We start from the raw sequence: 26,367 nt of genomic DNA, 5'->3' as shown, positions 1-26,367 counted from the left end.
ATCTCCTTGCGCGGCATCTCGGAGACATTGCCAAAGTGCGCGTGGAAGCCCAGAATGGCCACTACCATCGTCAGCTGCTCGGCTGCGTGGTCCATCTGCGCATACTCGTCGTGCTCCTCAACCCCACGCTTGATCTTGCGGCCCCAGCCGCCTTGCTCAGAGGTCGCCTGCATGAACGGGAACAAAAAGTTGAACCCGGCCGAAGGCAGTGGCTGGTGCTCGCAGCTGACGCGCAGGCTGTAGTACAGACGCGTGGCCAGGTCCTCCATGGACTCGTACAGCCAGCCCTGGGGGATCACGCTGGCAAAGCCGCGCGCGCCGCAGCAGACCCATGGCAATTGGCGTGCGCAGCGCCTCCTCAAGCCCGTCGGCAGCCTTGCTCATGTCCAGCAGCGTGTCGCGGATCGCCTCGCCTGCCAGAGCCTCGCTGACGGAACCACCGCCAATGACAGCCCGCTCGACAACAATACGCACCAGCTCCAGCATGCACGTGCTGGCCACACTCAAGCTGCCGCGGACCACAGCCCTGACGGTCGCCAGACCGCAGGTCAGTCCATGGTAGGCCGCCTCAACCTTGGCACGCGCTGCATTCTCCTTGGCCCACTGCTTGTCAACCATCTCCTGCTCTTCGCTGGTCAGCTTGCGCACCTTGTTGTGCTTGCGCGCCAGCTCCTCCCGCAGCTGAGCCTCCCAGTCGTCCTTCTTGTTCTTGCCTCCCTGCTTGGCACGCTCCTTCTCGACAACTGGGTCCTCCAGCAGCTGGTCCTTGGGAGTCCGCCACACTGCAATGTCGTGCTGCGAAACCAGGCTCAGGCTGTCAGGATTGATGCTCTCGCGGGCAAACTCGAGCAGCCGCAGCGCAACGCTGTCGCTGCCGATGAACACCAGATCCTTGATCAGGTTGACTGCCGAGTCAAATTGTGCCTGGCCGCCCTCAGACGAGCCCTGCATGGCCAGCTCGATCGCCTGCCGCAGTGCCGCCAGGAACCCGTGGCACAGCTCACCTGGGTCCGCGCGCGCGCGCAGGATGGTCTCAATCCAGAAGCTCGAGCGGCCCGACTCCTTCAGAACTGCCGGGTGGTGCGCCGCCAAGGCCATGGATACCAGCACGTCGCTCTTCTTCTCCTGCGAGACTTCCTCGGCGTTGATTCCTGATGCGACTGCCGCCAGAATCCCCGTCCATTTGTACCTGATGCGCTCCAGCTCCAGCGACTTGGCCATTTCAGCCACAAAGCTTGGCTCTACCAGCTCCCACAGCCTGGCAGCATCGCTGGTGCTCATTGCCTGGACAACCTGCAGGGCTCCCCGAGTAGTCGCCAGCGTGGGCTCTGGGAAGCGGCACAGAGACCAGGTAATCAGACCAGCCAGACGCGGGTCGCTGCAGCCATTGTTGAACAGCATCTCGGCTGCACGCAGCACCCACGTCAGCTCGCGTGGGCTGGCAGCCTTGTGGTACACCTTGTCCCACAGCAGGAGCGACTTTTCGGACCAGTGACGAGGTCAATGAGGTCGTTGGCATTGGCATTGGGAATGGGCTCAGCCGAATGCAGGGCCAGCGCTTACTCCGACATGGGCTTCCAGGGTTGTGCCAGCAGTGGAGCGGGTTTGCTGCGGCCTTCACAGCGACTGCGGCCAGCGCCTGCACCAGCGGGTGGACTGGACGACGCAAACCACAGGTGGGTCGACCCGCCAAGCTGGCGCGACTGCTGACCACAGGGGTTCACCGATCGCATTGGGCCGCCCACGCCTGCCGCCACCAGCGCCGACTTGTCCGGAAGCGCCAGGCCCTTCTTGGCTGCGTCCGAGAACGCCTTCAGCGCCTCTTCACCACTGCGCAGCACCGTCAGCACCAGCCTCGGCCGTGCGCAGATACTCGATTACAACGCTGACATGGCTGCCAATAGCGCTGAGTACTGCGTTGACAGGCGCCTCCTGCGTCTCCTTGGCTGTCATCTTCAGCAGAGCAGGCAAGATCGCCACCGACGACGCCCACCCGTTGCCAGGCCCGGCGCGCACACTGCCCAGCAGATTGTAGAACACTACGCGGTGGTCTGCCTGCGTGGTAGCGGCCGGCAGTCAGCGGCTTGGTGGCAATCTCGGCCGCCTTGGTGGCATCCTCGATCGAGCGCGGTGTGCTGGCCAGCGACTCAAACAGCAGGGCAGCGGTCTCGCGCACCTTGTCCTTTGAGCTCTTGAGCAGGTTGCTGGCGATCTGGTCAGCAAACATGTCAATGTATACTGCGGCCAGATCAACATCGGTTGCTCAGACACTTCAGCAGCCAGTAGCACGTCGGCAGCACAGCTTCCGGTGACCGCAGCAGCATCTTGGTAATCGACGGCTTGAACAGCTTGTCGAAGTCCGCTGCAAACGAACCGCCGCAAGAAGTCGCCCAGGATCCGCTACGCTGGCATACGAAACTGGTGCCTTTTGCACTGATCAGCACCTTGTCAATGTACGAAACGATCGTGTCTTTGAACTGCTCAACCTGCTTCAGCGCCGCACCGCCATCGCCACTCTTGCCGGGCTTGTCCGCCAGACGGATCGCTGTCCCGACAATGTTACGATCAGCACACCTGCCTCGCTGCCGCTTGCTGGGCGCGTTAAGATGCTCAGCATCGGCGCTGTCAGGACTGGGCATGAGCGCAGCGTGCGCCAGACATCGTGATGTGCGCTATTCGATACCGAGTTGATCTTCTGGTCCTTGATGCTGGCGCTGGACGGCGAAGTGCCCCAGATCAGAAGCGCCGCCATCTCCACCAGCTTCACCCACGCCGTGTTCTTCTCCAGCTCGGCCGGATCCTTCTTCAGCTGCGTGACCGGAACTGGCAGCGCCAGGTTGATCCACGTCAGCAGCACGAATTTGGCCGCCGGTGTCGCGCCCCACCATGTCAGGCGAGTCGCTGGTCTTGGGCTGCGCCGAGGCCACGATCGGCCCAAGCACGCCGACAATGACCTCTACAAACACGCTGGCCTTTTTGACGCTAAGCTCCCGGAGCGCTGCCAGCACGAGGCTGCGCGACTCGCGGTCGACGTAGCGAGAGACCGTCAGTGTGAGCGTGCGCACCAGCCCCACCAGCTCCTTGTCGCTGAGCGGGTGCGCGGCGATCTGTGGCATGAGATCGGCGGTAAACAGGGCGCGTCGGTCGTTGACACGCGATGCTGTCACCAGCCCGTTCAGGCGCTCTGTGTACGGACCCCACGCAAACTCACCCTCTGCTGCCACGGCTTCGCTCATTGCAAAAGTTGGTAATAAACGGTCTCGACGAAAGACTTGAGATAGTGATAGACGCCAAGCAGTAGTCTGATCCCTATTGGTAGTTTTGGTTTTCTCTAGAGCTGGTTGCTAACGGAACCACGGTCTGTGTCGCTTCTTGGAAATGTCAGAGTTGCTCCTAAGTTTGGGAGAAGGAAGGCTGAATCAATTGTTGCATTCCCTTGGCCGCCCGATTGCGCCCGCCGGTGCCAGACGCCGACCCTGTGCTATGTACCTTTATCAGAAATATTCAATGCTCTGTGTGTCTAGCGAGGCAAGGAGAAGTATGGAGAGGAGAGAGTCGGGGCTACAAGCGCTGCCCGGGTTGCAGGGGTTGGCACGCGAAAAAATGTGCACACCCCCAGTCCAAATTTTGCACACATGCAATCTGCCTGCGGCCACAGCCTGCGGCCAGAAAAAAAACCGGAACCCAGCTCGGCTCGCGGAATGCTGGAAGTCGGCGAGCCGCGATGGAAAAATAGTGGCCTTGTTCGCGTAGACACTGGCGAAATTCGCATTGTTTTTTGCCTTCCTTTAGTCTGTAGAATTCGAGTTCTTCCCAGCGCTTCCAACATACAGTCTCTCACTCACTCACTCACGCGCCCGGCCACACATATACACAGCGTGGACAATGAATTCAGCACAGAGCGCGCAGATTGCCAATGCACAGCAGCTCCGGCGCATGGGCTTGTTCGGCAGCGCCTACGTAGAGCGTCTTAAAGAGGGTGGCTCTGCCATGCTCGTCCTCTCAGCATCCGGGAACACCACAGGCGCCGGAAATGGCGCCGGCAGTGTCCATGGTGGCATGACTACCAGCAGCGGCCGCCTGACACGCACCCGGTCGACGCGCGGCAGCCGGCGTAACCTGCGCGAGTGGAGCTCGGACTCGGAGAACGAGTACGGAGTTGAGGACGACACCGAATCGATGTTTGAGACCGATGGCGGGTCGGTAAAGAACGACAGCGAGTCGCGTGACGGCAAGTCGCAGGAGGCCGAGCCGATGAGCGGCATCGGTGTACAGCCTGCATACGACGCAATGCAGAAGCGTGCGCGGCGTCGCACGGCCCATTGGCATCTACGGGACGACCAGGCAAAATGGCTGGCGCAACAGGACGAGCTGCTGGTTCCTATCCGGATCGAGCTGGAGGTTGGCGATTTCCGTCTGCATGACGTGTTTGTGTGGAACGCAAAGGAGCGCATTATCACGCCTGAACAGTTTGCGGCCATATACTGCGCAGACCTGGCGCTGCCTGCCGATGGCAAGGCCAGCGCACAGGTCCATATCGCCCAGCTGATCCGCCAGCAGGTCGCCGAGTACGTCACTGTGGACTCCGCTGATGTGTCGGCCATCGAGCTGCGTGTGGTTCTCAACTTGGAGATCCAGATCGGTTCCCATGTGCTGCGGGACCGCGTCGAGTGGGACATTCTCGAACCGCTAGACACCAAGCCCGAGGAGTTTGCCAAGTGCCTGTGCCGCGATTTGGGGCTGGGTGGCGAGTATCCGCCGCTAGTGGCGCACCGCGTGCGCGAGGAGATTGCGAGGCTGCAGAAGGAGCTTATTGAAGCAGGCGACGCACACTGGCTTAGGCAGAACCCAGTTGAGTCGGCATTCCGACCTCCCGACATGGCCAATGCGTGGGGCCCCAGCGTCGAGGTTCTCACGGCCGAGGAGCTCGACCGCATGTGGATGCACAAGGAGCGCAGCTACCGCCGCATGCGTCGGTCAGAGCGCGGGCACATCAGATCGTTCAATTTTTTGCCGCCTGAAGCCCTACCGCACGAGCCAGGGGTCGCACCGACAGTTCTGGCACCTAGCATCAACCCAGCATACTATGCACAGGCGGCCTTGTCGACGTCAGCAGTCGATGCGGCGCTGGCACCACACGTGACGGCTTCGCCAAGTGGCCGCCGCTCACAGCACTCGACCATCCGTATCCAAACAGCCACATCGACATCACAGCAGGGCACGCCGTCGCGGGTATCAACGCCACGGCAGCACACAAGGGTCGATTTAAGCAACTGGGAGTGCCAGCACTGTGGATGCGACAGCAGCGGGACCCCGATTCCGCGCCAAGGGCCGAATGGCCCAAAAACGCTGTGCAATGCCTGCGGAATCGCCTGGATGGTGCGCAACCGCCAGGAGCTGCCCTCGCACCGCAAGGACATGTACCGCAACAAGCACTGATATCGTACTCCTACTAGCTTTTCCCAATAAATTTATCATGTTACCAGTTTACCCGCCTACTGCCTGGAATTCTAGCGGAGCGTCCTCCACTATTGCTGGTGGCCCAGCAATAGTGCGAGAATGTCAGCAGCAGAGCCTGCAGCCCGCCAGCGCTAGCGGGCTGGTTGAAGTACTCTGCACACGGAGCCTGCTGGTTTCGAAAGCACAAAAGCACTATCGTATGAAGCAGAAAGTCCTTAGCAGCGTCCACCGATGCGTGCACATGCCAAGGGCATAGCAGAGGGCAACCTGGCGCCGGGTCTCTAATTGCTCGCTACAACTGCTGCCCGCTCAATGGCACACACGACGACACCACGGGTTCAACCAGAAGCCTGGATGGATGTGCATGGGGACCATATACCAAGGCCGCCTGATAACCCGGCCCAGACCGTTCAGGTATGCGGCCCAACACCAAGCACACTGTTGAGCGCGCAAACATCGAACGATGAGCGGTGCTGCCAGTTCCAGTGTCCACGGATCACGCATGTCCCCAACATCCCGCTCTAGCTCAGGAATGCGGGCTGGGTAAACAGGGGCAGAGCCAGTGACTGGTATGCATAGTAGGCATTTACTCTGCAGCTGGTGGGAATCTTTGTTGCTCTTCTATTAGCTGGATTCGCACTGGGCTACATAAATCTATGTCGATGGGAGGGCGCTGTTGTCGCCCTGTGGGCCCAACAAAATTGTCGGTGACGTGCCTGCCAACTCACTAAAGCCAAATTATGTGCTGCGAAGCATAAAAAATTTCGCACATTGTCTGAACATTTTATTTACACTTTTTGCCAGACGACGACTTTCAGCACTCTTTTTTCTCCCTCCTGAATGTTTTCAGCACCGTTTTAATTGCTCTCAGTCGATAATATCGGAACTATACACCACCGTACGTGAGAGGGTGACGTGTTTCGGCTATTCCTTTGGTTTACGTTATGCTTACCTCATTCAGTTCTGCATAGAATACGGGTTTGCACATCGGACACTCATACCTCTACCACAAACGCGCCTCCAGATATCAGCAATTCAGAGAAAATTGTCCTTGTATATTTTGGCCGTCCAGCATTGCACGTGCGACTCCCGACGGCTTACTTTCGCTGCTTTCAGGCTCGCTCATCGAAAAGCAGCTGACGCATGGTACAGAGCACACTATAATTGAGTGTGGCAGAATCCTGATACCCGTTGCTCCTAGATACTCCCACATTGCAGCCAACTAAGGGAGCAGGCAAAAAATTCGTCTGGTTTACGGCCTTCGCACTGCCTGTAATACTACTTGCTGTATCCGCGTGTTCTCTATCAAGGTATGTATAGTACAGCGGTTACAGCGAACCCGCGCTTGAGCGTGCGAACCCCTGTTGGCTGCTTAGAGGAAACAGGTATGGTTCCCACAAATCGTAGCATCTTCTGGCTCTTCCCCTTGGTGCCTGACTCGTGCTTGGGGACATACACTGGTCCTCTCGGACTATCAATGTCATCTGGATGCGCCTGCGTGCTCAGACTGCTGCTATCTGATACATTCGCGAAATGAGCAGCGATGCGAAGGAGAACTGACCGGGCTTGCCTTCACAACCCGCCTCGCCATACTATGTGCCTGGCTCAAGCAATAGCATGCACTTAGCCTGCTGTTTCATGATGCCTGCAGCAGGCACGGCTATTTTCTGCGCTAGGAGCCTGGGTGTTTTATGCTGTGAGCCGGTCAAACCCCCCCCCGGATAAACCTGTGCTTGTGCTCCGCTTCATAAATTGCTTGCCACGCCCGGATTGTAACCCGATTTTGCCACTCTTTCGGGTATTTCAGTTTGTTTTGCTGTATTTGCAATATTTGCCAGGGCTATTTTTGGAGCAGAGGACACGAAGAAATGCTGGCTGCACAGACATGGGATTGCATGGCACTGAGGTACTCTTCTCTCGCACGCTTTGGGAGTCACCAGTCCTGATCATACTGATCCAGTCGTTGTCCCATTTATAAAATCTCTTCAACAACAACATGGCCAGTGTGCTGGAGAGTGGAATGGAGGGGGGTGAGCACAGCGGCACAGGGTGGGGTATCGGCTTTGCTGATGTTCTGTGGCCACTTTGAAAGCCAGCAATGGCCACAAAAGCATACCAAGAAAACTGAGCCAGCCCAACCCGCTGTCCGACCTCCCAGCCCAAATCAAGCTATATTTGGCCGCTCACCCGTGCGTTGAGTTTCAGCTGCTGTGGATGGCACCTTGTTGCGTGATAGCTGATTGCCTGCGTGCAGCCTCCAGGGCTTTTGATGAATAGGATGGTCGGTAGCACAGCGCTCTTTCGACTAGCCATGTTTAGCGTGCTACAAGCGTCTTTATTTATCGGCGCTGCTCAGGGGGATATCTGAGCTGGATTGCTATATAAAGTGATCGCGATCAGGACCTAGGTGGTGTGCTTATTCTCCACCCCTTCATTGCCCCGCTGATTTATTCCCGCCCAGGCTCTACAAGGGGTAAGGTTGCATGCTGGGTCCTGCTTTACACAGCACCAGAGTTCACATTACAATAATTGTTTGGTATTTGCTGGTAATTACGGGTTTTAGAAAACAAGGGCGCTTTTATTTAGCCCCTCACAATCCTGTTGACGATAGATTCCCTCTCCTTTTCGCTCTCTTTTTTCCACCGTGTAATTTTTATTATTATTTGTCGTACTACCTTCCTTCATAGACCCTGCTATATTTTTAGCTGCTGGCCATATCTCTCCCTCCTTTCCTACGCTCCCTTTACATGACATCATGCACTGCCTGAACACGATATAAAACTGCTCAACATACAAAGATACAAAGATACAAAGATACAAAGATACAGGCCTTTAATATCTCGCCTGCCACGACACCTGCGCTTCACCAATCTGATAGAATCTAATTGAAACATAGACGCCTCCCTCGCACACATAGACGATGTCTTTATCGCGCTCTCCATCGCAGAATTCCCTTGAGAACCAGCAGCAGCAGCAGAAGCCGGGAGACACCAGCGGGGGTGCTACAAAAAGCATAAGCTACCCACGAATTCTTCCTCGCGGCAACCCGGATGAGCATCGACAGGCGATGGCTGAAGAGCAAGAGGTGCAGGAGAGCCAGCTGATAAGTGAGCGACGACGCAGGAACACGCAGGCGGCCGCACGAATGCGTGAACGACAGCGACAGCGCGAGCGCGAGCTGATCCAGCGACGCAATGACTTGATGGGAAGGGTGCATCAGCTTGAGGCAGAGCTGGCTGCAATTCGGGAACAGCGGGTTGCTTCTGAAGGTAACTATAGCCGGTGTGCATGCATAAGAGGAGCAACGCGTGCTAGCTCGCACTCTGCGGCTTACACAAAGCGCCCCTCCTGTTAGCTGGCCACCGGCTTCTTTTTGTTCTGCCCCTGCTTTTTGCTAATTCTGTTATTGATGAGGCGACGATCAATTGCAACGATGAATTGTTTACTCTTTGACAATAGCCCCCATGGCGGGCAGGGAGTTGGCCGGGTAAATTGCGGGAAGATCTCTTGGCACGTCGCTGCTTCCAGCTAACATGCCGGCCTGGGTGCATAGTGGCCTCCCGACACCCGTTGTGTTCCGGCTTGTCCCTGGGCGTGGTGGGGCACGCAATTGCACACGTTGCGTAATGGCGGGTTCAATTGCTTGGCGCTTGCCTCTTACAAAGGATCGCCCGCGCTCGTGAAATTGTGTCAATTACCGTTGCTGCCATTTGCTGCCCATCCTCACCCGGTTTATTACCAGTTCCTACGAGCGACTATCACCAGCTACAACTGATTAACATTCCATCTAAATTTTGACTGTTCTCCTTATCAGCCCAGCAAATGATACCGCAATCGCGGCAGCAAGACGAACAGCAAGCATCAGTGGGTAGGAAGCCGCGCCGAAATGCACGGGTATTGTGCGCTCGATATCACTACATGAATACGTGAATACATGAATACGTGAATACTGACACATATGCACTTTCTGCCATCCTGTAGCCAGCGTAACAAACCAGTACGATAGCGTCCTCCAAGACCTCTCAAAGGAGCTCGAAAACGCCAACTCGGCAATGTGCGCGATTGTCGATGAAGTCGAAAAGCTAGTTGATATTGTGCGATCGGTCGACCGCTAGCTCATACTCCATCATCGCTGGCGGCCATGTCCAGCCATTGGCTTCATCCATTATATCTCCACGCACCTCATCCACTCTTATTTTATGTCATAGCCGAAGCCAAAAATTGCGGTGTCCAGCAGTACACGAGCACGTTTCTTGTTTTCCTTAGATCTCGTTATTAGTTTGAATTCATTTGTGTTTCATTTTCCATCGCGAATCTCAGATCCGCCATTTGCTGCTACATCATCATGAACCTCCCCTATGCGACAATGCAGCAACATGCACACTGTAGGTGGGTAGAGACGGCCATGACTTGGAACAGCCACCAGCGCCTCACATACGCCTTGATCGATAGATCCGAATCTGCCAGCGGCTGGCCCGCATCACAAAATCTAATTGATATTTGGTCAGCAAGTATCTGGGCACCCATGCACATCAAGCTGAGAGGCTCAGCGTGCCAGTCTTGCGGCTCTTGGTATGTGTCCCGAACCCCTCCTCTTCCCCTTTTGCGCATTCGAAACAACACTTACATAACCTTATTCCCTTTACACTTGTTATTCAAAACAGCAAGGCTGGAGCGCGCGAAACAGAAAATTAAGAATGCTGCGAGCTGTTGTGACTGCGAGGAGCCCGGCCGCTATTAAGCGGGCGACCACAGTACAGATTCCGCGCCGTGCATTCCACATGACGCCAATTAGTCAGACTGCCAAAGGTAAAGCACATACAGCCGCCTGCAGATCCAATCGCGTGGATGCGTTCCCGCACATGCACTGATAAGCCAAGCCTGCTTATAGATGGAACTCGGTGGAGGAGCGGGCGGATTGGCCTACGTGAGGCAGCGGCGCTGCGCACAAAAGAGCTGACAAATGAAGCAGCACGGCGACGGGCGCTGAAAGAGCTCCTGGAGACGAAGGACATACAAGGAACTTCCAACGGCAATGGGGTGCCGGCTGATCCAGCAAGGCGCACATCGGCGCTGCGTGCGGCGTTTGTAGAGCAGCTGAAGCCGCTAGAGCTGCATGCACAGCCGGTACTTGGTGCCAGCAGCGGCGGTGGGTCAGGGGGCAACGGTAGGACGCCCGGTAGCAGTAGGACTAATTCGGATAAGCCAGGGTCTGCTACTGCTAGCACACCCGCGGTGTCGGATCCTTCCACCAGCGTCGTAGCACCAGCAGAGCAGACGGGTGCTGGGTTCGTCGAGCGCGCATTCGATCCAGTGATCCTTAGCGATATTCAAAGCACGGTTCTTGCGGGGCTGGTGCGCCGCAGCCACATGCTCTTGTATGCTGAGGATCCGTGGTCCGAAGCCTACTCGGTCGAGCTCCTTTCCGACACAGCCCGGCGTACAGGTGCACAGCTGACTGCAATCGATATCCCCGATTGGGCTGTGCTGACAGCCCGCATTGACTCAGTGCTCGAGGACCTGACGATCGTCAGCCACCCGTACTCGCCGCCGCCCGATCTGGATACTAGCGGATCTGGCGATGCGCCTGGCCGTAGTATGCCGTTCTTTGCAGGGATCGCCCGCAAAAAGTTCAACGATGAGGGAGATTCGCTCAGCGAACAGGTTGAGCGGCCGCAGTCGCCCGAAGGCTCACCCAAATCGCCGCGATCAGACGAGGATGATGTCGATGGTATCGACAATGAGCGGGATTCTGACAGCAGGAAGCGCGTGGCCGATAGAGTGGCAGATGCGATCCGGGCCAGTTTTTCGAGCGGCTCTGGTAGGGGTGGATCTGGTGAGCGACTGGATGCGGCCGACGAAGATGCAGGTGGCGAGCCAGTGCTATCGCGTGAGATGATGACCAATCCGTTATCGCGTGAGGCCACCGAAAAGCTTGACCGGGTGTTGACGGATTTTGTGACCCTACAAACCGGCGATCCAGCACGGCCGCGCATCTTGGCTATTAAGCATCTGGGCGACCTGCTAAACACGCGGATCGGGTACACGCTGTTCACGCGGCTGGCAGCGTGTGTTGCCAAGCACAATGCCAATGCAGAGTCGCAGCCTGTGATGGTAGTTGGGCTGCTGCATCCGAGCTGGTTCCACATGGACACACCGCCGCCTGGACTCCCGCCTTTTGATGTCAATCCGTCGACACCTGTTGCCCTAGCACCAAGTGCCGATCGCGGCGCAGGGCTGGAGCGCAACATGAACAGTATCGTCGAGGGTCTGCTGGGCGAGGACATGCATAATGCTGTCAACGGGCGGCTCGGAGTGCAGGTCGTGCAGGTAGGCGGGTCGCCTGGCAACGGGCGGCTCCCCCGTGCGCTGGGCGGTTTGTCTAGTGGCGGGTCGAGGCATGCGAAGCAGCAGCAGCCGGAAGAGTTGCCGCTGTTTGCGCGGGTCGGAATCCCGCCACCAAACAGCAAGGTGATGGCGGAGCCGTGCGACATGCGGGTGCCAGAGTTTGCCAGCATCGGCGATGCAGAGCGTGAGCCGGTTATTGGGTCGCTGCGGCAGTCGATGGTGGCTGATCAGTGTCTGGACCGCAATGCGCGTGTGATCCGCAACATCTGCCTGCTGTACCGGATCCCTGGGCTGCAGCTGACAGCAGACGAAGCAGCGCACCTGTCTAGGCTCACTGGCGACGAAGCAGACGGAGGCACTCAGAAGGTGTTGTTTGAGCGCAAGCCACTGTTTTACGAATCCGACATGCAGGTGATCTTGAAGCAGCAGGCGCGCGCATGGCACCTCGACCATCGGCCGCTGCTGGCCATGCTGCGGTGTCTGCCGGACGACACAGCGCGGCGGTATTTCTTTGGCGAGACGTTCCTGCACCGCTGGGTGTCGCTGGCACATGCAGCAGCTATCAAGGAGACGCTGACACTGGAGCACATCAAGGACGATCCGAGCATTCTGATTGATGGCGCACAGAAGGCAGTGCTGGGGTCGCGGCATCTGAGGCAGGCGTGGACGCAGTTGATCGACTCGCATGTGGCGCTCAGACATGGCGTGCTTGGGTATCCGCAGGACAAGCAAGACGATGCACGACAGATCGATTTTGGCGAGATTGGGGTGGGCCGCAAGGTCGAGGACGACTATGACGTTGTGCTGCCGCCGGATGAGCTCGCCGAGCTTGTGGCTTCTGCTGCGCCTAAAGTGGCTGCGGCTGCCTCAGAAGAAGATGGTGCGGCCACAAGAGCAGAGGCTTCTGAGAAGCCCGATGTGGTCAGCGTAGCCGCAGCTGACTCAACACCTGCATATACGGAGTGGTCCGAAGTCGGTAGCGAGCATGATGGAATGGACGAGGATGTGGGCGATGCTGACAGCGCAGCGAAGACGCCAGCGTCGGTGCCGTCGGCCAAGAAGCGGATCCAGCAGGCCAAGAAGCAGCTGAACGAGTATGAGCAGCGCTTAGTGGGCAGCATTGTGGACCCGCAGAGCATCCCGACCGGATTCTCGCAGGTGTGCGTGCAGCCAGAGACAGTGACGACGCTGCAAGAGATCATCACGCTGCCGATGCTCCGACCGGAGTACTTTAGCCAGGGGGTGCTGAAGCGGCACGGTGTGTCAGGAATCCTGCTGTTCGGGCCGCCGGGGACGGGCAAGACGATGCTGGCGAAGGCGGTGGCGAAGGAGTCGGGCAGCGTGGTGCTGAACATCCGGGCAAGCGACGTGTACGACAAGTACGTCGGGGAGGGCGAGAAGCTGGCAGAGGCGGTATTTACGCTTGCGCGCAAGCTGGCGCCATGCGTGGTGTTCATCGATGAGGTGGACGCGCTGTTTTCGGCGCGGTCGTCGGGCGAGCCGAACAAGTTCCGGCGGGACGTGATGAACCAGATCATGGCCGAGTGGGACGGGATGAATACGAGCCGGGGCAATGCATCGCGGGTGATGGTGATGGCGGCGACAAACCGGCCGTTCGACCTTGACGATGCAATCCTGCGGCGGCTGCCGCGGCGGATCCTGGTGGACCTGCCGGGGGAAAAGGAGCGCGCGCAGATCCTGGAGATTCATTTGGCAGGCGAGGCCATGGAGGAGGGAGTAGATTTGGCGGCGATCTCTGGGCGCACGCAGGGGTTCTCGGGATCGGATCTGAAGAATCTGTGCGTGGCAGCGGCGCTGGCAGCACTGCGCGAGCGGGTGCGGCAGGAGGTCGGGGACAACGGCAGCATGGACAAGCTACGGGCGACCAGGGCGGTGGGCGGGACGATCAGCTTGGGGATGCGGCACTTTGAGCAGGCGCTGAAGAAGGTGGCGGCCAGCTCGTCGGACCAGATGGAGTCGCTGGTGGAGCTGCGCAAGTGGGACAAGATATATGGAGACGGGGCGCAGGAGCGGAAGCGCACGCATACGATTGGGTTTGCGGGCCAGCCGGCAGAGGAAGAAAGTAAGGCCAGCAGGGATTCTCCGGGCCTTGGCGAAGGTGGAGCGGTCAAGGCAGACGAGGACACAAAGAAATAGACATACATGTTGATCCAGCAATAGATGACGGATGCGCATGGGGGCTTTTTCGCACTTTTTGTTTGGTGACTTGGGAACTTGTCGGCCAGTCCGAAATCGTGAATGTGGGGGCATGAGTCCGGACCGATTAGAGAAAGCGCTGCGATTGGCTGTATGTATGCTGCATTAGCGCTTGAGGGGATTGAATGAAGCACCGAGCTCAGCATGTATGGTGGAGGTGGCAGTCAGGCAGCTTGGCCACTGCTCGATGCGAACCAAGAAGGTATGCTGAGGCATTGTGGAGATGAATAGGGTGGAGTTGAGATAGTGGCACGGGAAGCCCATTCACATGAGGTAAACGGGGAAGGAGCTAGTTTGTTGGGCGTGAGAGATAGTGGCGGGATGGCTAGAGACTCGCAAAAGAGTGCAGCTGGAGGCGGCGGCGTGATCCCTTTGCAAGCATATATGACAGCCAATGCTCCCAGGCAAGCAGGGAGGCATTGTAGCATACGCTGAGGGGAAGCGGCAAGGCGGCGTCCTGGCAGCGGGCCTGTTTGGCATGTGCAAATAGGAGGCAGGGGCAGGTTCTGCGAGGAAGATTGCGGAACCAGCAGGAGGCTTTCAGTGTTGAGGCATGGCCGGTATTTTTTATTATCAGTTATAAGGGTCAGGAATTGCGCGCTACTTTCATCCGCTTTCTCTCCTCTGTCCCTATTTTCTTGAACAAACTTGGTCTTTACCTTCTCCACGGGCTTTTCCCTAACTTTTTATTTTCAGAAGGTAGATTTTGTCGTTGTTGCTTCATTTCAGCAAGCATCACTTGTAATTAGGCACATCGTGGATTTCCCAACGCGGTACGAGTTTGCGCACTCGGTGTGGTTTTGCTTTTACCATACCGTCAACTGGGGAGTAGTTTTCATCGCACGAGTCTTTCAGGTTCTCAACAAGTACAGGGTTCCGGGAATCGGGTTCCTGGGCATCGTTCTTGGGTATTTCCATTTAACATCGGACAGCAGCACAGCAGCTGACCAGGGCAAGCGGCAAGACAGTACAGGCTCGCAGAAAGAGATGAGCACATCGTCAAAGGTGGAGTGGGGCGACATGGTGATTGTCTCGGGGGTGCTGGTGGGAGCGGCAACGTTCCTGTTCCGCAAGACGCTGTTTGGGGCGCGCAAGCCCGAGATGACGATAGCGCAGAAGGCGGCGCTGGCGGGGGGTGCTGGCGGCAGCAGCGGGGCGGACGAGTACAACGAGGAGCGGGACTTTGTGCTGAAGATGCGCAATGCGGGCAAGAACGTGGTGATATTCTACGGGTCGCAGACAGGCACGGCGGAGGACTTTGCGACGCGGCTGGCGAAGGAGCTGCAGTCGGTGGCAGTGCGTCCGCTGGTGCTGGACCCGGAGCTGTACGACTTCCACGGGATGGCGGCGCTGAACGAGGACGAGCTGGCGGTGCTGATTCTGGCGACGACGGGCGAGGGCGAGCCGACTGACAACATGGAGCAGTGGTACGATGCATTTGTGTCGAACCGCGAGTCGCCCGAGGAGTCGGAGGTGCCCGAGTTCCGCGAGCCGGAGGACAAGGCGGGGATGCTGGACATGGAGCAGCCGCTGGCGGACGTGCGGTTTGCAGTGTTTGGGCTGGGCAACAACACGTATGAGCAGTTCAACTCGCACGCGCGCATCATGGACAGCCGGCTGCAGGCGCTGGGGGCGCAGCGCATTGGCGAGCGCGGCGAGGGAGACGACGACGTCGACATTGAGGAGGACTTTGCTCAGTGGAAGGACAAGACGCTGCCGCTGATCCGCGCCATGTTCGGGTCGGCCACGCCCGATGAGGACGCAGGCGGAGCGCCGGCGCTCACATGGACAGTCACCGAGACCGGCGGTAGCGACGCGTGGACGGCGGGGCAGCTGTATGCGTCGGCCGAGACGTTCGACGCACGGCACCCGTTCCAGGCGCCGGTCAAGGCAACGGCGGAGCTGACGCCAGGAGCCGACCGCCACGTGCTGCACGTGGAGGTGGACCTGGCGGGGTCGGGCATGCGGTACGAGGCCGGCGACCACATCGGCGTTTATGCGCAGAACTCGGACGAGGAGGTTGATCTGCTGCTGGCGGCGCTGGGGCTGCTGGACCGCGCGGATCAGGCGATCAGCGTGGCGGCGGCCGACCCGCACGCAGCGCAGCAGGCGCTGTTCCCGCACGTAACCACATACCGCGCGGCGCTGCGGCACTACCTGGAGATAGCGCTGCCGGTGCCACGCGCGCAGATCAAGTCGCTGGTGCTGCCGTTTGCGACCAGCGCCGCCGCCCGTGACTTCCTGGGCCCACTGGCCAACGACAAGGACGCGCATGCGCAGAAGGTGGGCGCCGGGTGCCTGTCGCTGGCGCGGCTGCTCAACGCTGTGCATGCCGCCGAACGCACGGCTGGCGAAACCGACCTGCTGATGCTGCCGCCGGCCGCGGTGTTCGAGCTGTGCCCGCGTATGCAGCCGCGCTTCTACTCCATCTCGTCCAGCGCACGCGTGGCGCCCGAGATGCCCAGCATCACTGCTGTGGTTTTGCAGTATGAGGCAGCCGCCGGGTCCGCCGACGCCAAGCTTGGTCTGACGCGCTCCGGCGTGGCCACCAACTTTTTGCTGGGTGCCAAGCGCTACCTGCAGGGCGACCGCGCGGTGTCGCTGCCCGATGGAGTGCTGGTCAGCGAGAATGCTGCGCTGCCGACGCACGACGCGTCCGGTGCTCCAGTGGTGGCGGACAACAAGGGCCATGTGCTGGGCTCCTACACCATCCATCCGCCGGTCGACCGCCAGCTGGCCCTGCCGGTGTATATCCGCAAGTCGCAGTTCCGTCTGCCCACCGACCCCGCGGTGCCGATCATCATGATTGGGCCCGGCACTGGCCTGGCGCCCATGCGCGGCTTTGTGCAGGAGCGCGCCCACCAGGCACGTGCCAACCCCGAGTCGGCGCAGGGCACGGCGCTGCTGTTCTTCGGCGCGCGCACGGCTGTCCACGACTACATGTATGAGGACGAGCTGGCGCGTCTGTTCGACGACATCCGCACCGTGGCTCCGCAGTCGCAGGTCATCACGGCCTTCTCGCGCGACCAGGCCAACAAGATCTATGTGCAGCACCGTCTGGCCGAGCACGCCGACGCTGTCTTCGAGGCCTTGCTGGCGGGCCAGGACAAGCTCACCGGTCCGCCGCGGGCCCACATCTACGTGTGCGGCGACGCCAAGGCCATGGCCAAGGACGTGACCCGAGCCCTGGCTGCTCTGATCGCCGACAAGGCCGGCGTGCCAGTGGACACTGCTGCCCAGTGGCTGGCCGAGATGCGCAAGGCCTCGCGCTACCAGGAGGACGTGTGGTCGTAGCCGATAATCTCTCCCAGTCCAAAAACACGTTTTGCAATACACATACTCTAAAGATTAATATGATTAAAAGGCAACAAATGTAGCAAATACAAGCACGCAGGAAATCGCAACCATCGACGTGAACCCATTATGGCCCTCGGGCAGTATGTCCTTCGCCGACACGTCCTCGGGCGCCACCAGCACTCGCGCTGCCGTCCCCGACGCCCGCCGCAGCGCCAATGCGCGCTTCCGGTACTGTGCCTCTCGGTACGCGGTGTCCACCCGTCCCGCCTCCAGCACACTGGACATGACGCCCACCGACACCTGCTCCTCCAGCATATTGGACGTGGCACCCGTCGGCACCTGCTCCTCTGCCTGCTCTGCCTGCGCTGTACCCGCTGCCCGCAATGTCTCTTGCTGGCGCACCTGCCAGCCCCGCGACCACAGCATCAGCGAAAACACCTGCGGCGACAGCGCCTTGGTGCCTGACCGCCATGTGTACAGCAGGTAGTTGCTCGACCCCATAGCTGATATCCAGAACACCAGGATGCTGGCCGTCACTGCAAACGATAACCGGACCATGAGCCCCCAAGCGAAGAAAAAAACAATATTTTGTTTTGTGCAAATTAGAACGAATAAATACCGACACGATGAAGGGACACAGGCGAGGAAAGCGGGAGAAAGCGATGCTGCTGCCTTTTGGCCATCCGGAAATGGGGTCAGCTCTGCGCGTTGGACAGTTTTCCTCTGCCCCTCTTTCTGTCGTTAATACAGCCCCTTGTTCTGGCTGCTGAAAGTAATATGCGCTGTTTTTGGATGGCCGGCGCTGGGGTGGGGGCTAGCTTATTTCCCTAACAGAGCAAAGTGCTGATATAAACACGAAGAAAAACAAAAAGGTACAAACGCGCGCAGAAGAAGAAATCAGCATCTGTACCACAGCCGCCTTTATACAGCGCCTGGCGTCACTGATGCATGGGCGCAACTGGCCGATCCGCAATGCCGCCCAGCCGTCCACCTCCAAGCGCTCGGAGAGCTGCCTGTTGGGGGCCGGCTATGAACGTAGGGACCCCGTGTAATCTCTTGTTTCCTCCCCGTTCTCCACCAATCCGCACTTGCATGCGCCAGGTATGTCTGCTGATGGCATATCTCGCCTTTCCTCTGCTTCCATCTACATACGCGTGTCCCAATTGCCAGCGCGCAACCCGTCGATGTGCCAATGTCCGCCCAGACATCTATGCACGCCAAGCCCTTGCCGCCTCATGCCCAATGATATCGCACCTATACGCTTCTGCTGTCGAAAGCCAGGGAAAAAGGCCAGCAGAACCGGCAGTAGTATAGCGCCTGCCCTTGTTCACCCTCTCCTGCCGCACACACGCCATTGAGGGAAAACAAAACAAACAGCCTTTGCATTTTTGTTTTTCAGGTTTTTGCCACACAACCCCCGATGCCCGCGCTCTGCCTTGTCCCTTGTCAGTTTCCATCGCACGAGGCGTCGCCTGTTTGTCAGCGGCGCAATGTCGGTCTCCGCCCTGGGTGCGGAGTCCAGAAGCCCACCGCCCCCTTATTCCTGCTGCTTAGGAAATCAGTGCTTTATGCGCCGAGCACGAATCCCATTTACACTCCCCAATGCCCATGATGGCACGCTCCTGGACTGCTCGGCTTTGGAATGAGCTAATCGTCCTGATGTGCCTGGCGGTCCGACCACACGCAGCCCGAGCATTCCCCCAATCGCCTCCCTCGCTGATGTTTCTGGGTTCCTTCTGGAAACTGGCTGAACATCATGCTCCCCATTTCCCCGTGGTAAAACCGACCCCCTCGCACATACAGGCAGCCCAGCTCTCACTTTCAGCTCTGGTGGGGGTTGCCGGCCATCATATGCTTTTTCGCCCCTGCGCCCTCCCCTGACTGAGACACCTTGCATGTGGCGCGGAACCACTCGCCATCCCCTCGCTACCTCGAGCCCAATGCTAATACCACCACATGCCCCCAGTACACTGTCCATGTGCCAGCGAAACATCGCCACCCACCACCCACATATATTTGCCAAGGTGCCGCATATAAGCCGGCCTACGGAACGCCGCAGCCCTCCTGTATGCCAAGACGCACCTCCAGAGATCATTCTGCACTCTATAGCCAGCCTAAATAAAGCAGTAGCACATCCCTTATTTTTTGTTATTCAAGAAGAAATGAGACTTGCTTTCCTCGTTCCCGCGTTCTTGGCGCTAGTCACGACTGTCTTGGCACTCACTGCTGCAGAATCAACCGCTGTTGATCAGTTCCTTGAGGACACCAAGAATGTCGGCAAGAAGGGCGGCAAAACCAACGTCGAGCTGGTCCACGATCTGGCAGTGAGCCTTGGGATGCGCAACTCCGCCAGCAAGCTGTACAAAGACTCGCCCGACGCCAAGGCCGCCTACGACGCCATCTACGACACCCTGCTCTTCCTGTCCACCAGCAGCTTCTCCATGCAGGAGCAGAAGATCAAGCTCAACAAGGTCGCAAAGTACTTTGAATCGAACCTCTTGTAAGCCAGTTGGAATTGAATTGGGAGATTGAAGTGAATATACGGGGAAAAAAGTGAATAATTTTGTTTGCTCAGAGCTCATCGCGTGCTGCGGAGCGGCGCTTCTTGACCTTGATCTTGCGCGGACCCCTTGTGGCTTGCGCCTGCTTCTCGTCGGCCTTCTTCGTCCGCCGGCTCGCTGCTGGCTTGGCCGCCTTCTGCGCTGTCTTTGCCTTCTGCGCCGACTTGATCGCCGTCTTATCCACCGGTACTCCTGGGGCAGCGAACCAGCTGCCTCGTTTGCGGCTGCCTTGGGTGCTGTCTTGCTCGGCCGGACCGGTGCCGGAGCCGGCTCCTGCTTGGCCGCCGACCGTGGCGCCACCACGGCCTCCTCCTTCTCGGGCTGCACAGCGGATTCGGCCACCGCACGTTCCACAGCCGCCGTGCTGGCCACCGCCTTCACCTGCGAGGGCTCCGAAGCAGCCGGCGACGGCTCGGCTTGCGATTCGACCGCCGCAGCGACCGTCTCCTGCTCGACCTGCTCCTCCTCAGTAGCCGAGGTGCTCTGGCGGGTGCGCTCCTGCGCAACCTCCTTCGAGATCGACTTGCGCGCGTCCTTGACCCAGTTCGAAGCCGCCTTGCGCACCTCGTCGTCAACCGGCACAACAATCGACAGCAGCGGGCTTGTCTCCTCCACTACTTCCTCCGACTTGGCCGCGTCCTCTGCCTTCGGGCTGGAATCAACCGACTGGCTATCCAAGACCACAGGCTCTTCTACCAGCGGAGCCTTGGCAGCCGGCAGCTCGGCAGCAGGCTCTGTGTCAACAGCCGACATGGCCGTCGCCTCCTTGAGACCATCCTGCTGCTGCTCACCGGCGGCCTGCGACGTCTCATGCTTGGCCTTGGCAGCCTCCGGTGCAGTCTTCTCGCTGGCTGCGGTGGTGGCCACAACCTGCTGCTTGTCGGTGGTCAGCGTCTCGAGCAGCGTCGAGTTCACTGTCACTGAACGAGTGGTCTTGACAGTGGTGGTGACCTGCGACGTCACTGTGCTCTGCTTGCGTACGGTCTTGGTGAGATACTGGGTCACTACTGCCTGGGTGGTCGTTTCGGCCGATCCCTTGGGCGGCTGCACGGGCTGCTCCACAGTGACCACCTTGTTCACTGTGCGCGTGGCGGTTGTCTGGGCCGTCACTGTCGTGGTAGACTCCTGTGCAACCAGGGAAGCAGACTGGCTGATCGACTCGCCGGACTCGTTGAGCTCGCGCTTGACCTCGGCGGCCTTGGCTGAGGTGCTGTGGTCTTCGACAGGCTCGGCCGCAGACGTTGCCTCCACACCAGCAGCACTGGCAGTCTCCGGGGCAGGGAGCGTCGTGGCCACGCGCATCTGCTGGTCGTCGTCAGCAGCAGCTGGCGCAGTAGTGGCGGCACCGACGGTTTTGTCATCCTCCTTGGGCTTAATGTCGTTGACAATCTGGGGCATCTTCTCCAGGTTTGCCGCATCCCTGTCCTTGACCGCACCGACTAGGTCCTCAAACTCCTTCTTCTGCTGCTCGTCCACACCAACACCAGCCATGGCCTCACGAGCATCGTAGACAGCAGAGGCTGCCTGGTTGGCATCGATCTCAGGCTTGTCCGAGGAAGATGCACTAACAGAATCAGTAGAAGGCGACTTCTCGACAGCAGGAGCAGTCTCGACGACGGGCTTCTGCTCTGGAACGACCTCAGTCAGCGTAGCCTCCTCAAGGATGGTCTCCTTGACAGGGATCTCGGTGGCAACCAGGGGCTGCTCAGGAGCAGTCGCAATGGTAACTACTGGTTCCTCGACGATGGCAGGCTCTTCCGCGACAACAGACTCGGTGGTAGCAAGGGTCTCTTCAATAGCAGCATCGACAACGTCGGACATTTCGGCATCAGCCTCGACAACAACAACGGTGTCTTCAGCGACTACCTCAACGATGCGGGGCTCCTCCACTGCGGTCACCTCGATAACAATCTCCTCCAAAGTGGCTTCCTCGCCAGCAATCTCCTCGGTAACAGTCTCCTCGGTAACAGTCTCCTCGGTAACAGTCTCCTCGGTAACAGTCTCCTCGGCAACAATCTCCTCAGCAACAGTCTCCTCAGCAACAGTCTCCTCAGCAACAGTCTCCTTGACTATGGTCTTCACAACCACAGGCTCTTCCTCAGTCGAGGGCTGCTCAGAAGAAATCGGTTCCAGAGTAGACGCAGGCGAAGCGGACATTGTGACCGACAGAGTAAGCTCGACGACAGAAACAGATGATGTCAAAGCAACTGGTTGCTGCTTGGGAATGCGCTCCACAACCGCCTTGGTGGCACGGTGGTAGAAATCGGTGGCCTTGTCATAGACGTACTGCTGGTTGGCAGGCGCAACCCATCCGCGGGCCACCTGGAACCACTGGCGCGCCGAGCCCGAAATCTTGCGGGCAATGTTTTGCGCATGCTCCGCCGGGGTCGAAAAGACGGTCTGAGTCGTGGGCTGGTCGGCCTTGGCCAGCTGTTCTTCGTGGTGACGCTGGATGACAGTCGGGTGCTCGTCGCCGGTGAAAATTGGTGTAGCACATGTAGTAGAACTCTTCGGTGAAGCTGCGCGCAATGTCAAACAGCGTCGACCCAATCAGCACCGACTTGTCGTAGACAACCTCAACCTGGTCCCAAGGAACCACACGGTCCACATACTGGCGCATGTGCTGGTCATAGAGGGACCGCACCGGCGGTGACACGTGACGAGTAAAGAACAGATACGCGTGTACGGCACCACGCTTGGCATACGGCACAATGTGTTCTTGGGCGAATGCCCATGAGGCACTGGACGCACGGGCCGTGCCAGACACGATTCCAGGGAGCAGATTTTCGCGCACGGACTGCAGCGCAGTCTTGGAGTACTTGCAGATCGCGGGTACACCTGCTTGGCCCACAGGGGCTGCACATGGTTGACGTGCAGAGGAACAATATAGTCACTCCACCCACTCTTGGCCAGCGGCAGGACGTAGTCGCCGCCCACCCGAACAACAACCTCTTTGGTAGCCGTCACTACAGGCACCACGGCCTGGCTCACAGTCTGCTTGACCCAGCCAGCAACCATGTCTACCGTGGGTTTGGCATGTGCGCTATATGCGGCATATGCCTTATCCGTGTATGGATCAACAGCCCGGTGCAAGGCGTCGCACGCAGGCTTCGATGCTTTGGACAGGGCCGGGGCCACGGTCTCCGCAACGAAAACGCGCGTGTTGTCTAGGAGCGGTTCTGCGTGCCTCTCGTATAGCGGCACCAGGTGCGCATTGTATGCGTTGCTGATGCGCGCGCCAGTCTCAGTGCTAACAAACAGCCCGTGAACCGGGCCATTGATGACCTCTCTCACCGCTGCCTCTGTTCTGCACACTAGGTGCCCCGGATTCGACGGGCACGTAGTCAGCGTAATGAATACCACGTACATCAAAAACAAACGTCGCAACAGCCATCCCAACCAGCCGCCTTTGCGTCCACTCTACAGGGGAATAAAATGCGGTTTTCGTCGTTAGCCAGAAATTGCAACACACTACTGCCTCGCCTCGTGCTGTTCAGGACCACCGCGTATGGGTTTGCATCGTACTGACGAGCAAGCTGTGCGTACCTTTGCATCCGCAGGGCGTGTGTTGGAATCGTGAGCATACCGGGCAACAGCCATTTTCCTCTCCGAATTCTCCGTTGCAATAAAACTGTGCACTACAAATAGCGATAAGGAAGACAGCAGAAGCTAGAGGAAAGGGAACGTTGAGTAGTTTACGCTATCTGGCCTACGGATAACTTTTTTGGAGAAGAGAAAAAGGCCTACAGCGCGCCGCTCACACTGGCTGTCGACACGGCGCATTCCAGCCTGCCACGTAAAAAAAGCTCCAGTGTGCCGCATTTTCGGGCTAATCACGGCCGAAATCTGATGATCCTGGAGTTCTCAGTGGACGGAATTTTGCCTTGTCCGACCACCCGCTTGCTGCGCGACTTTATATCCTCCCGTGCCTTCCAGACCGGCCGCCTTTCCCACCACCCCACGCAGTTTTCCTCCTTGCATTCCCCGTATACTACTGCTTGTACTGCCCGTATCATGACGAATCGCGAAGAGGCAGCTACCGAGACAACGCCCTTGGTCGGGAACACGTCTGCTGCAGAGCTCGAGGCAGCCAGCCAGCGCAGGCGCGATGAGCTCAAGGGGTACGTTTTCATGGCGCTCTCTGCACTCGGGTTCGCAACAAACTCGGCTTGTGTCAAGGCGCTGGCCATTGCAAACTTCCCGTCCCTCGAGATCGTGTTCGCCCGCAGCGTTGTTCAACTCGCGCTGGGTCTTCTTGGCTGTCTGTACTACCGTGTGAGTCCCATGGGCCCAAGCAACGCGAATGGGCTCCGCAAATGGCTGGTTCTGCGTGGTGCCGCCGGCGCATTCGGAAACGCCTGCTTCTTCTATGCGGTCTCGGTCATGACGCTCGCCGATGCCACTGTTGTATTCTTCACCGGCCCAGTGTTCAGCGCGATCTTCGCCAATCTCATGCTTGGCGAGCCCTACGACGGGTTCGACAAGATTGCGTCAGCCGTCTGCATGCTGGGCATTGTGCTTGTGCTCAAGCCCAGTGCACTCTTCTCCGAGCACCTTGGTATGCTTGGCGAGATGCACCAGGTGCGCGGTGCTGCTGCTGCCCTGATCGGCGCCATGTCTGGTGCTCTGGCCTATTGCGTGGTTCGCAAGGTTGGCCGCGGTGTGCATGCCATGGTGCATGTCGTGTACTTTGGGTTCCTGTCGTTTGTTGGCTCGTCTATCGCCATGTTTGCGTTCCAGAATCCACGCCTGCCACAGACTACCTACGAGTGGACGGTGATGGCCATGGTTGGCTCGTTCGCATATCTGGGCCAGGTCCTACTGAACCGCGGGCTCCAGCTTGCCCCTGCTGGTCCAGGCACCCTGATGCGCAACATGGACGTTGTTTTCGCTTTCCTGTTTGGCATCACGCTGTTTGACGAGGTGCCAGACTGGATTAGTGTCCTGGGTGCAGCTGTCATTGTTGGATGTACCATTGCGATGGGCCTACACAAGTGGTTCAGTCACACTACCTAAAATAACATATAAATGTCCTGCTCGGTCTCGCATTGTAGTAGCTCTGTTTTTAAGCCTCTATCCGTGTTTAAAGAGAGCTTTCAGCAGTGGGTTGATTTTGCAGCATCTCCAAGTCGACGCTCATCGAGAACAACTGCATGAGATAACCACTTCATCACAAGCCGCCGCTTAAGATAATAAACGCTGTGCTTGACTTTGGTGTGGTAACCAAATGCGCCATTCGCGCTAAATGCGCTCGACTTGCCATATATGGAATCTGCCAGCTTCTGGTTCATATGTGCTTGGGGATTTGGGCGCATGCGCAAAGGCTGCACTGGAGAGGCTGGTCTGCCAAGGCCCACCCGGTCCCGCTGCGCAGTGTTGACATGGGCGCCACCGCGTCTCCCCCATGCCAGATGCCTGCCCGCCCGGCCAAACACGCCAGACAATGTGAGGACAGATAGAGGCGCCCAAGTTCAGCTCGAACCATGTTTTGTTCCAAAATCCTCAAAAACACCACCTGGTGGCCGCAAACACGCCTGGCCTTGGGGAATAGAGTGGTTGAGAAGGCTGGGAGGCGGATGAATCAAAAGTGGATATGCGAGCAGCCAAGCGCTCGAGGGCAAAGGGGCTTGGTTGGTGGATTTGGCGAGTGTCAAACATCCCCCGCCAAACCCCTCGTTGTGGAAGGGTGCCACGCATTGTCCTCAGCTGGAGCTTCAAGCACTAGTTGCGGACAGCAAGGAACGTGGTAAAAAGCCAGGCACCAAGCACCGAGCTCAGTCCCTACCCTTCCCGATACTGCTGCATTTCGACGGCGCAGCACTGCAGACCCTATTAATAGCAGGCGCAATATATTAGCTACTATATCGTGCATATAAGCGCCCTTTCCATGCTGCTCTCCCATCCTAGGCACTGGTGTAGGGCTTACATTCCCCAGGTTGGAGCCTGGGGAACCGGGCTGCCTGTGGACCGCGGTTTCCTGTTCAGGACCGAATGCAAGCGAGCCTTGACAAGCAGAACCGCTTCTGATTTGTTTGTAGCCGGTTAAGGTTCTGACCGCAACTGCGCATTGTGCTTGGCTGCGTCGCTTGGCTCAACCATGCACCACCGCCTTTCCTATTTGGGCGAGAGTAGTTTGTAGATTCATTCAGCAGATTTAGAGTGTAAACAGTGATAGCCTTGCTTTGTCCTCGTCCACCCATCGTGCTCCAACTATCTTGTGTCCACCACCAACAATTAGCGGCCGCTGTGAGAACTCGCATGTGCCTTGTATTCTCCAGACCGTTTTGACCTGGATTCTCTGAACTTGTTGTTTCCGTTGCGATGAGGTTGCCCGCCAGCGCAGCGGAGCAGCAAACATGCTGGATGCCAATGCATTCTTCTGCTTACGAGCGGCTAAAAGCTAGAAAGGTTTTTTAGCCAGCCTCCCCACGCATTCACATTACGGGCCATTGTTTGCTGCTTGCAAGTGTGTTCGTGGGACCGG

The 26,367-nt window shown here is 58.3% G+C and overlaps 11 protein-coding genes across 11 annotated transcripts; 7 read left to right on the top strand and 4 right to left on the bottom strand.

The window, feature by feature from the left end:
• DL89DRAFT_100798 (uncharacterized protein) lies at positions 1-1,622 on the bottom strand. Its single transcript, XM_040882986.1, has one exon. The coding sequence runs from the start codon at positions 1,399-1,401 to the stop codon at positions 157-159; it is 1,245 nt and encodes a 414-aa protein (XP_040739671.1). The 5' UTR covers positions 1,402-1,622; the 3' UTR covers positions 1-156.
• Positions 1,623-2,449: 827 nt separating this feature from the next.
• On the bottom strand, positions 2,450-3,565 carry DL89DRAFT_100796 (uncharacterized protein). Its single transcript, XM_040882985.1, has 2 exons — positions 3,490-3,565; positions 2,450-3,393 (listed from the first exon to the last, which is right to left on the bottom strand). Exon 2 carries the CDS (start codon positions 3,234-3,236, stop codon positions 2,673-2,675), a length of 564 nt encoding a protein of 187 aa, XP_040739670.1. The 5' UTR covers positions 3,237-3,393; positions 3,490-3,565; the 3' UTR covers positions 2,450-2,672.
• Positions 3,566-4,374: 809 nt separating this feature from the next.
• On the top strand, positions 4,375-4,986 carry DL89DRAFT_212759 (SNF5-domain-containing protein; the record flags this gene model as incomplete). The annotated part of the gene is made up of 1 exon (XM_040884230.1): positions 4,375-4,986. A coding segment is annotated over one exon (612 nt), but the record flags the coding sequence as incomplete, so codon positions are not given.
• Positions 4,987-8,090: 3,104 nt separating this feature from the next.
• DL89DRAFT_270914 (uncharacterized protein) lies at positions 8,091-9,733 on the top strand. Its single transcript, XM_040888850.1, has 2 exons — positions 8,091-8,729; positions 9,442-9,733. Exons 1-2 carry the CDS (start codon positions 8,381-8,383, stop codon positions 9,573-9,575), a joined length of 483 nt encoding a protein of 160 aa, XP_040739668.1. The 5' UTR covers positions 8,091-8,380; the 3' UTR covers positions 9,576-9,733.
• Positions 9,734-12,801: 3,068 nt separating this feature from the next.
• DL89DRAFT_227646 (putative ATPase family AAA domain-containing protein 1) lies at positions 12,802-13,965 on the top strand (the record flags this gene model as incomplete). The annotated part of the gene is made up of 1 exon (XM_040884861.1): positions 12,802-13,965. One exon carries the CDS (start codon positions 12,802-12,804, stop codon positions 13,963-13,965), a length of 1,164 nt encoding a protein of 387 aa, XP_040739667.1.
• Positions 13,966-14,419: 454 nt separating this feature from the next.
• On the top strand, positions 14,420-17,394 carry DL89DRAFT_325650 (uncharacterized protein; the record flags this gene model as incomplete). Its single annotated transcript, XM_040891530.1, has 2 exons — positions 14,420-14,479; positions 14,881-17,394. 2 exons carry the CDS (start codon positions 14,420-14,422, stop codon positions 17,317-17,319), a joined length of 2,499 nt encoding a protein of 832 aa, XP_040739666.1. The 3' UTR covers positions 17,320-17,394.
• On the bottom strand, positions 17,351-18,142 carry DL89DRAFT_100669 (uncharacterized protein). Its single transcript, XM_040882984.1, has 2 exons — positions 18,090-18,142; positions 17,351-17,812 (listed from the first exon to the last, which is right to left on the bottom strand). Exon 2 carries the CDS (start codon positions 17,746-17,748, stop codon positions 17,383-17,385), a length of 366 nt encoding a protein of 121 aa, XP_040739665.1. The 5' UTR covers positions 17,749-17,812; positions 18,090-18,142; the 3' UTR covers positions 17,351-17,382.
• DL89DRAFT_100557 (uncharacterized protein) lies at positions 18,076-18,780 on the top strand. The gene has a single exon (XM_040882983.1). The coding sequence runs from the start codon at positions 18,271-18,273 to the stop codon at positions 18,634-18,636; it is 366 nt and encodes a 121-aa protein (XP_040739664.1). The 5' UTR covers positions 18,076-18,270; the 3' UTR covers positions 18,637-18,780.
• A 312-nt stretch (positions 18,781-19,092) lies between these two features.
• DL89DRAFT_100545 (uncharacterized protein) lies at positions 19,093-19,859 on the top strand. Its single transcript, XM_040882982.1, has one exon. It carries the CDS (start codon positions 19,218-19,220, stop codon positions 19,824-19,826), a length of 609 nt encoding a protein of 202 aa, XP_040739663.1. The 5' UTR covers positions 19,093-19,217; the 3' UTR covers positions 19,827-19,859.
• On the bottom strand, positions 19,830-23,150 carry DL89DRAFT_270910 (uncharacterized protein). The gene is made up of 11 exons (XM_040888849.1): positions 22,746-23,150; positions 22,635-22,724; positions 22,496-22,601; positions 22,341-22,402; positions 22,281-22,313; positions 22,191-22,259; positions 22,119-22,169; positions 21,693-22,097; positions 21,615-21,671; positions 20,090-21,584; positions 19,830-20,024 (listed from the first exon to the last, which is right to left on the bottom strand). Exons 1-11 carry the CDS (start codon positions 22,899-22,901, stop codon positions 19,894-19,896), a joined length of 2,655 nt encoding a protein of 884 aa, XP_040739662.1. The 5' UTR covers positions 22,902-23,150; the 3' UTR covers positions 19,830-19,893.
• A 671-nt stretch (positions 23,151-23,821) lies between these two features.
• DL89DRAFT_270909 (uncharacterized protein) lies at positions 23,822-25,084 on the top strand. Its single transcript, XM_040888848.1, has one exon. The coding sequence runs from the start codon at positions 23,898-23,900 to the stop codon at positions 24,897-24,899; it is 1,002 nt and encodes a 333-aa protein (XP_040739661.1). The 5' UTR covers positions 23,822-23,897; the 3' UTR covers positions 24,900-25,084.
• Positions 25,085-26,367: the final 1,283 nt, after the last annotated feature.

This window comes from Linderina pennispora (genome assembly GCF_002104995.1).
Source record: "Linderina pennispora strain ATCC 12442 chromosome Unknown DL89scaffold_28, whole genome shotgun sequence".
In the NCBI taxonomy this organism is placed as follows: Eukaryota; Fungi; Kickxellomycota; class Kickxellomycetes; order Kickxellales; family Kickxellaceae; genus Linderina; species Linderina pennispora.
The sequence above is the reverse complement of the archived record's forward strand: the minus strand, read 5'-3'. Positions and strand labels throughout refer to the sequence as shown.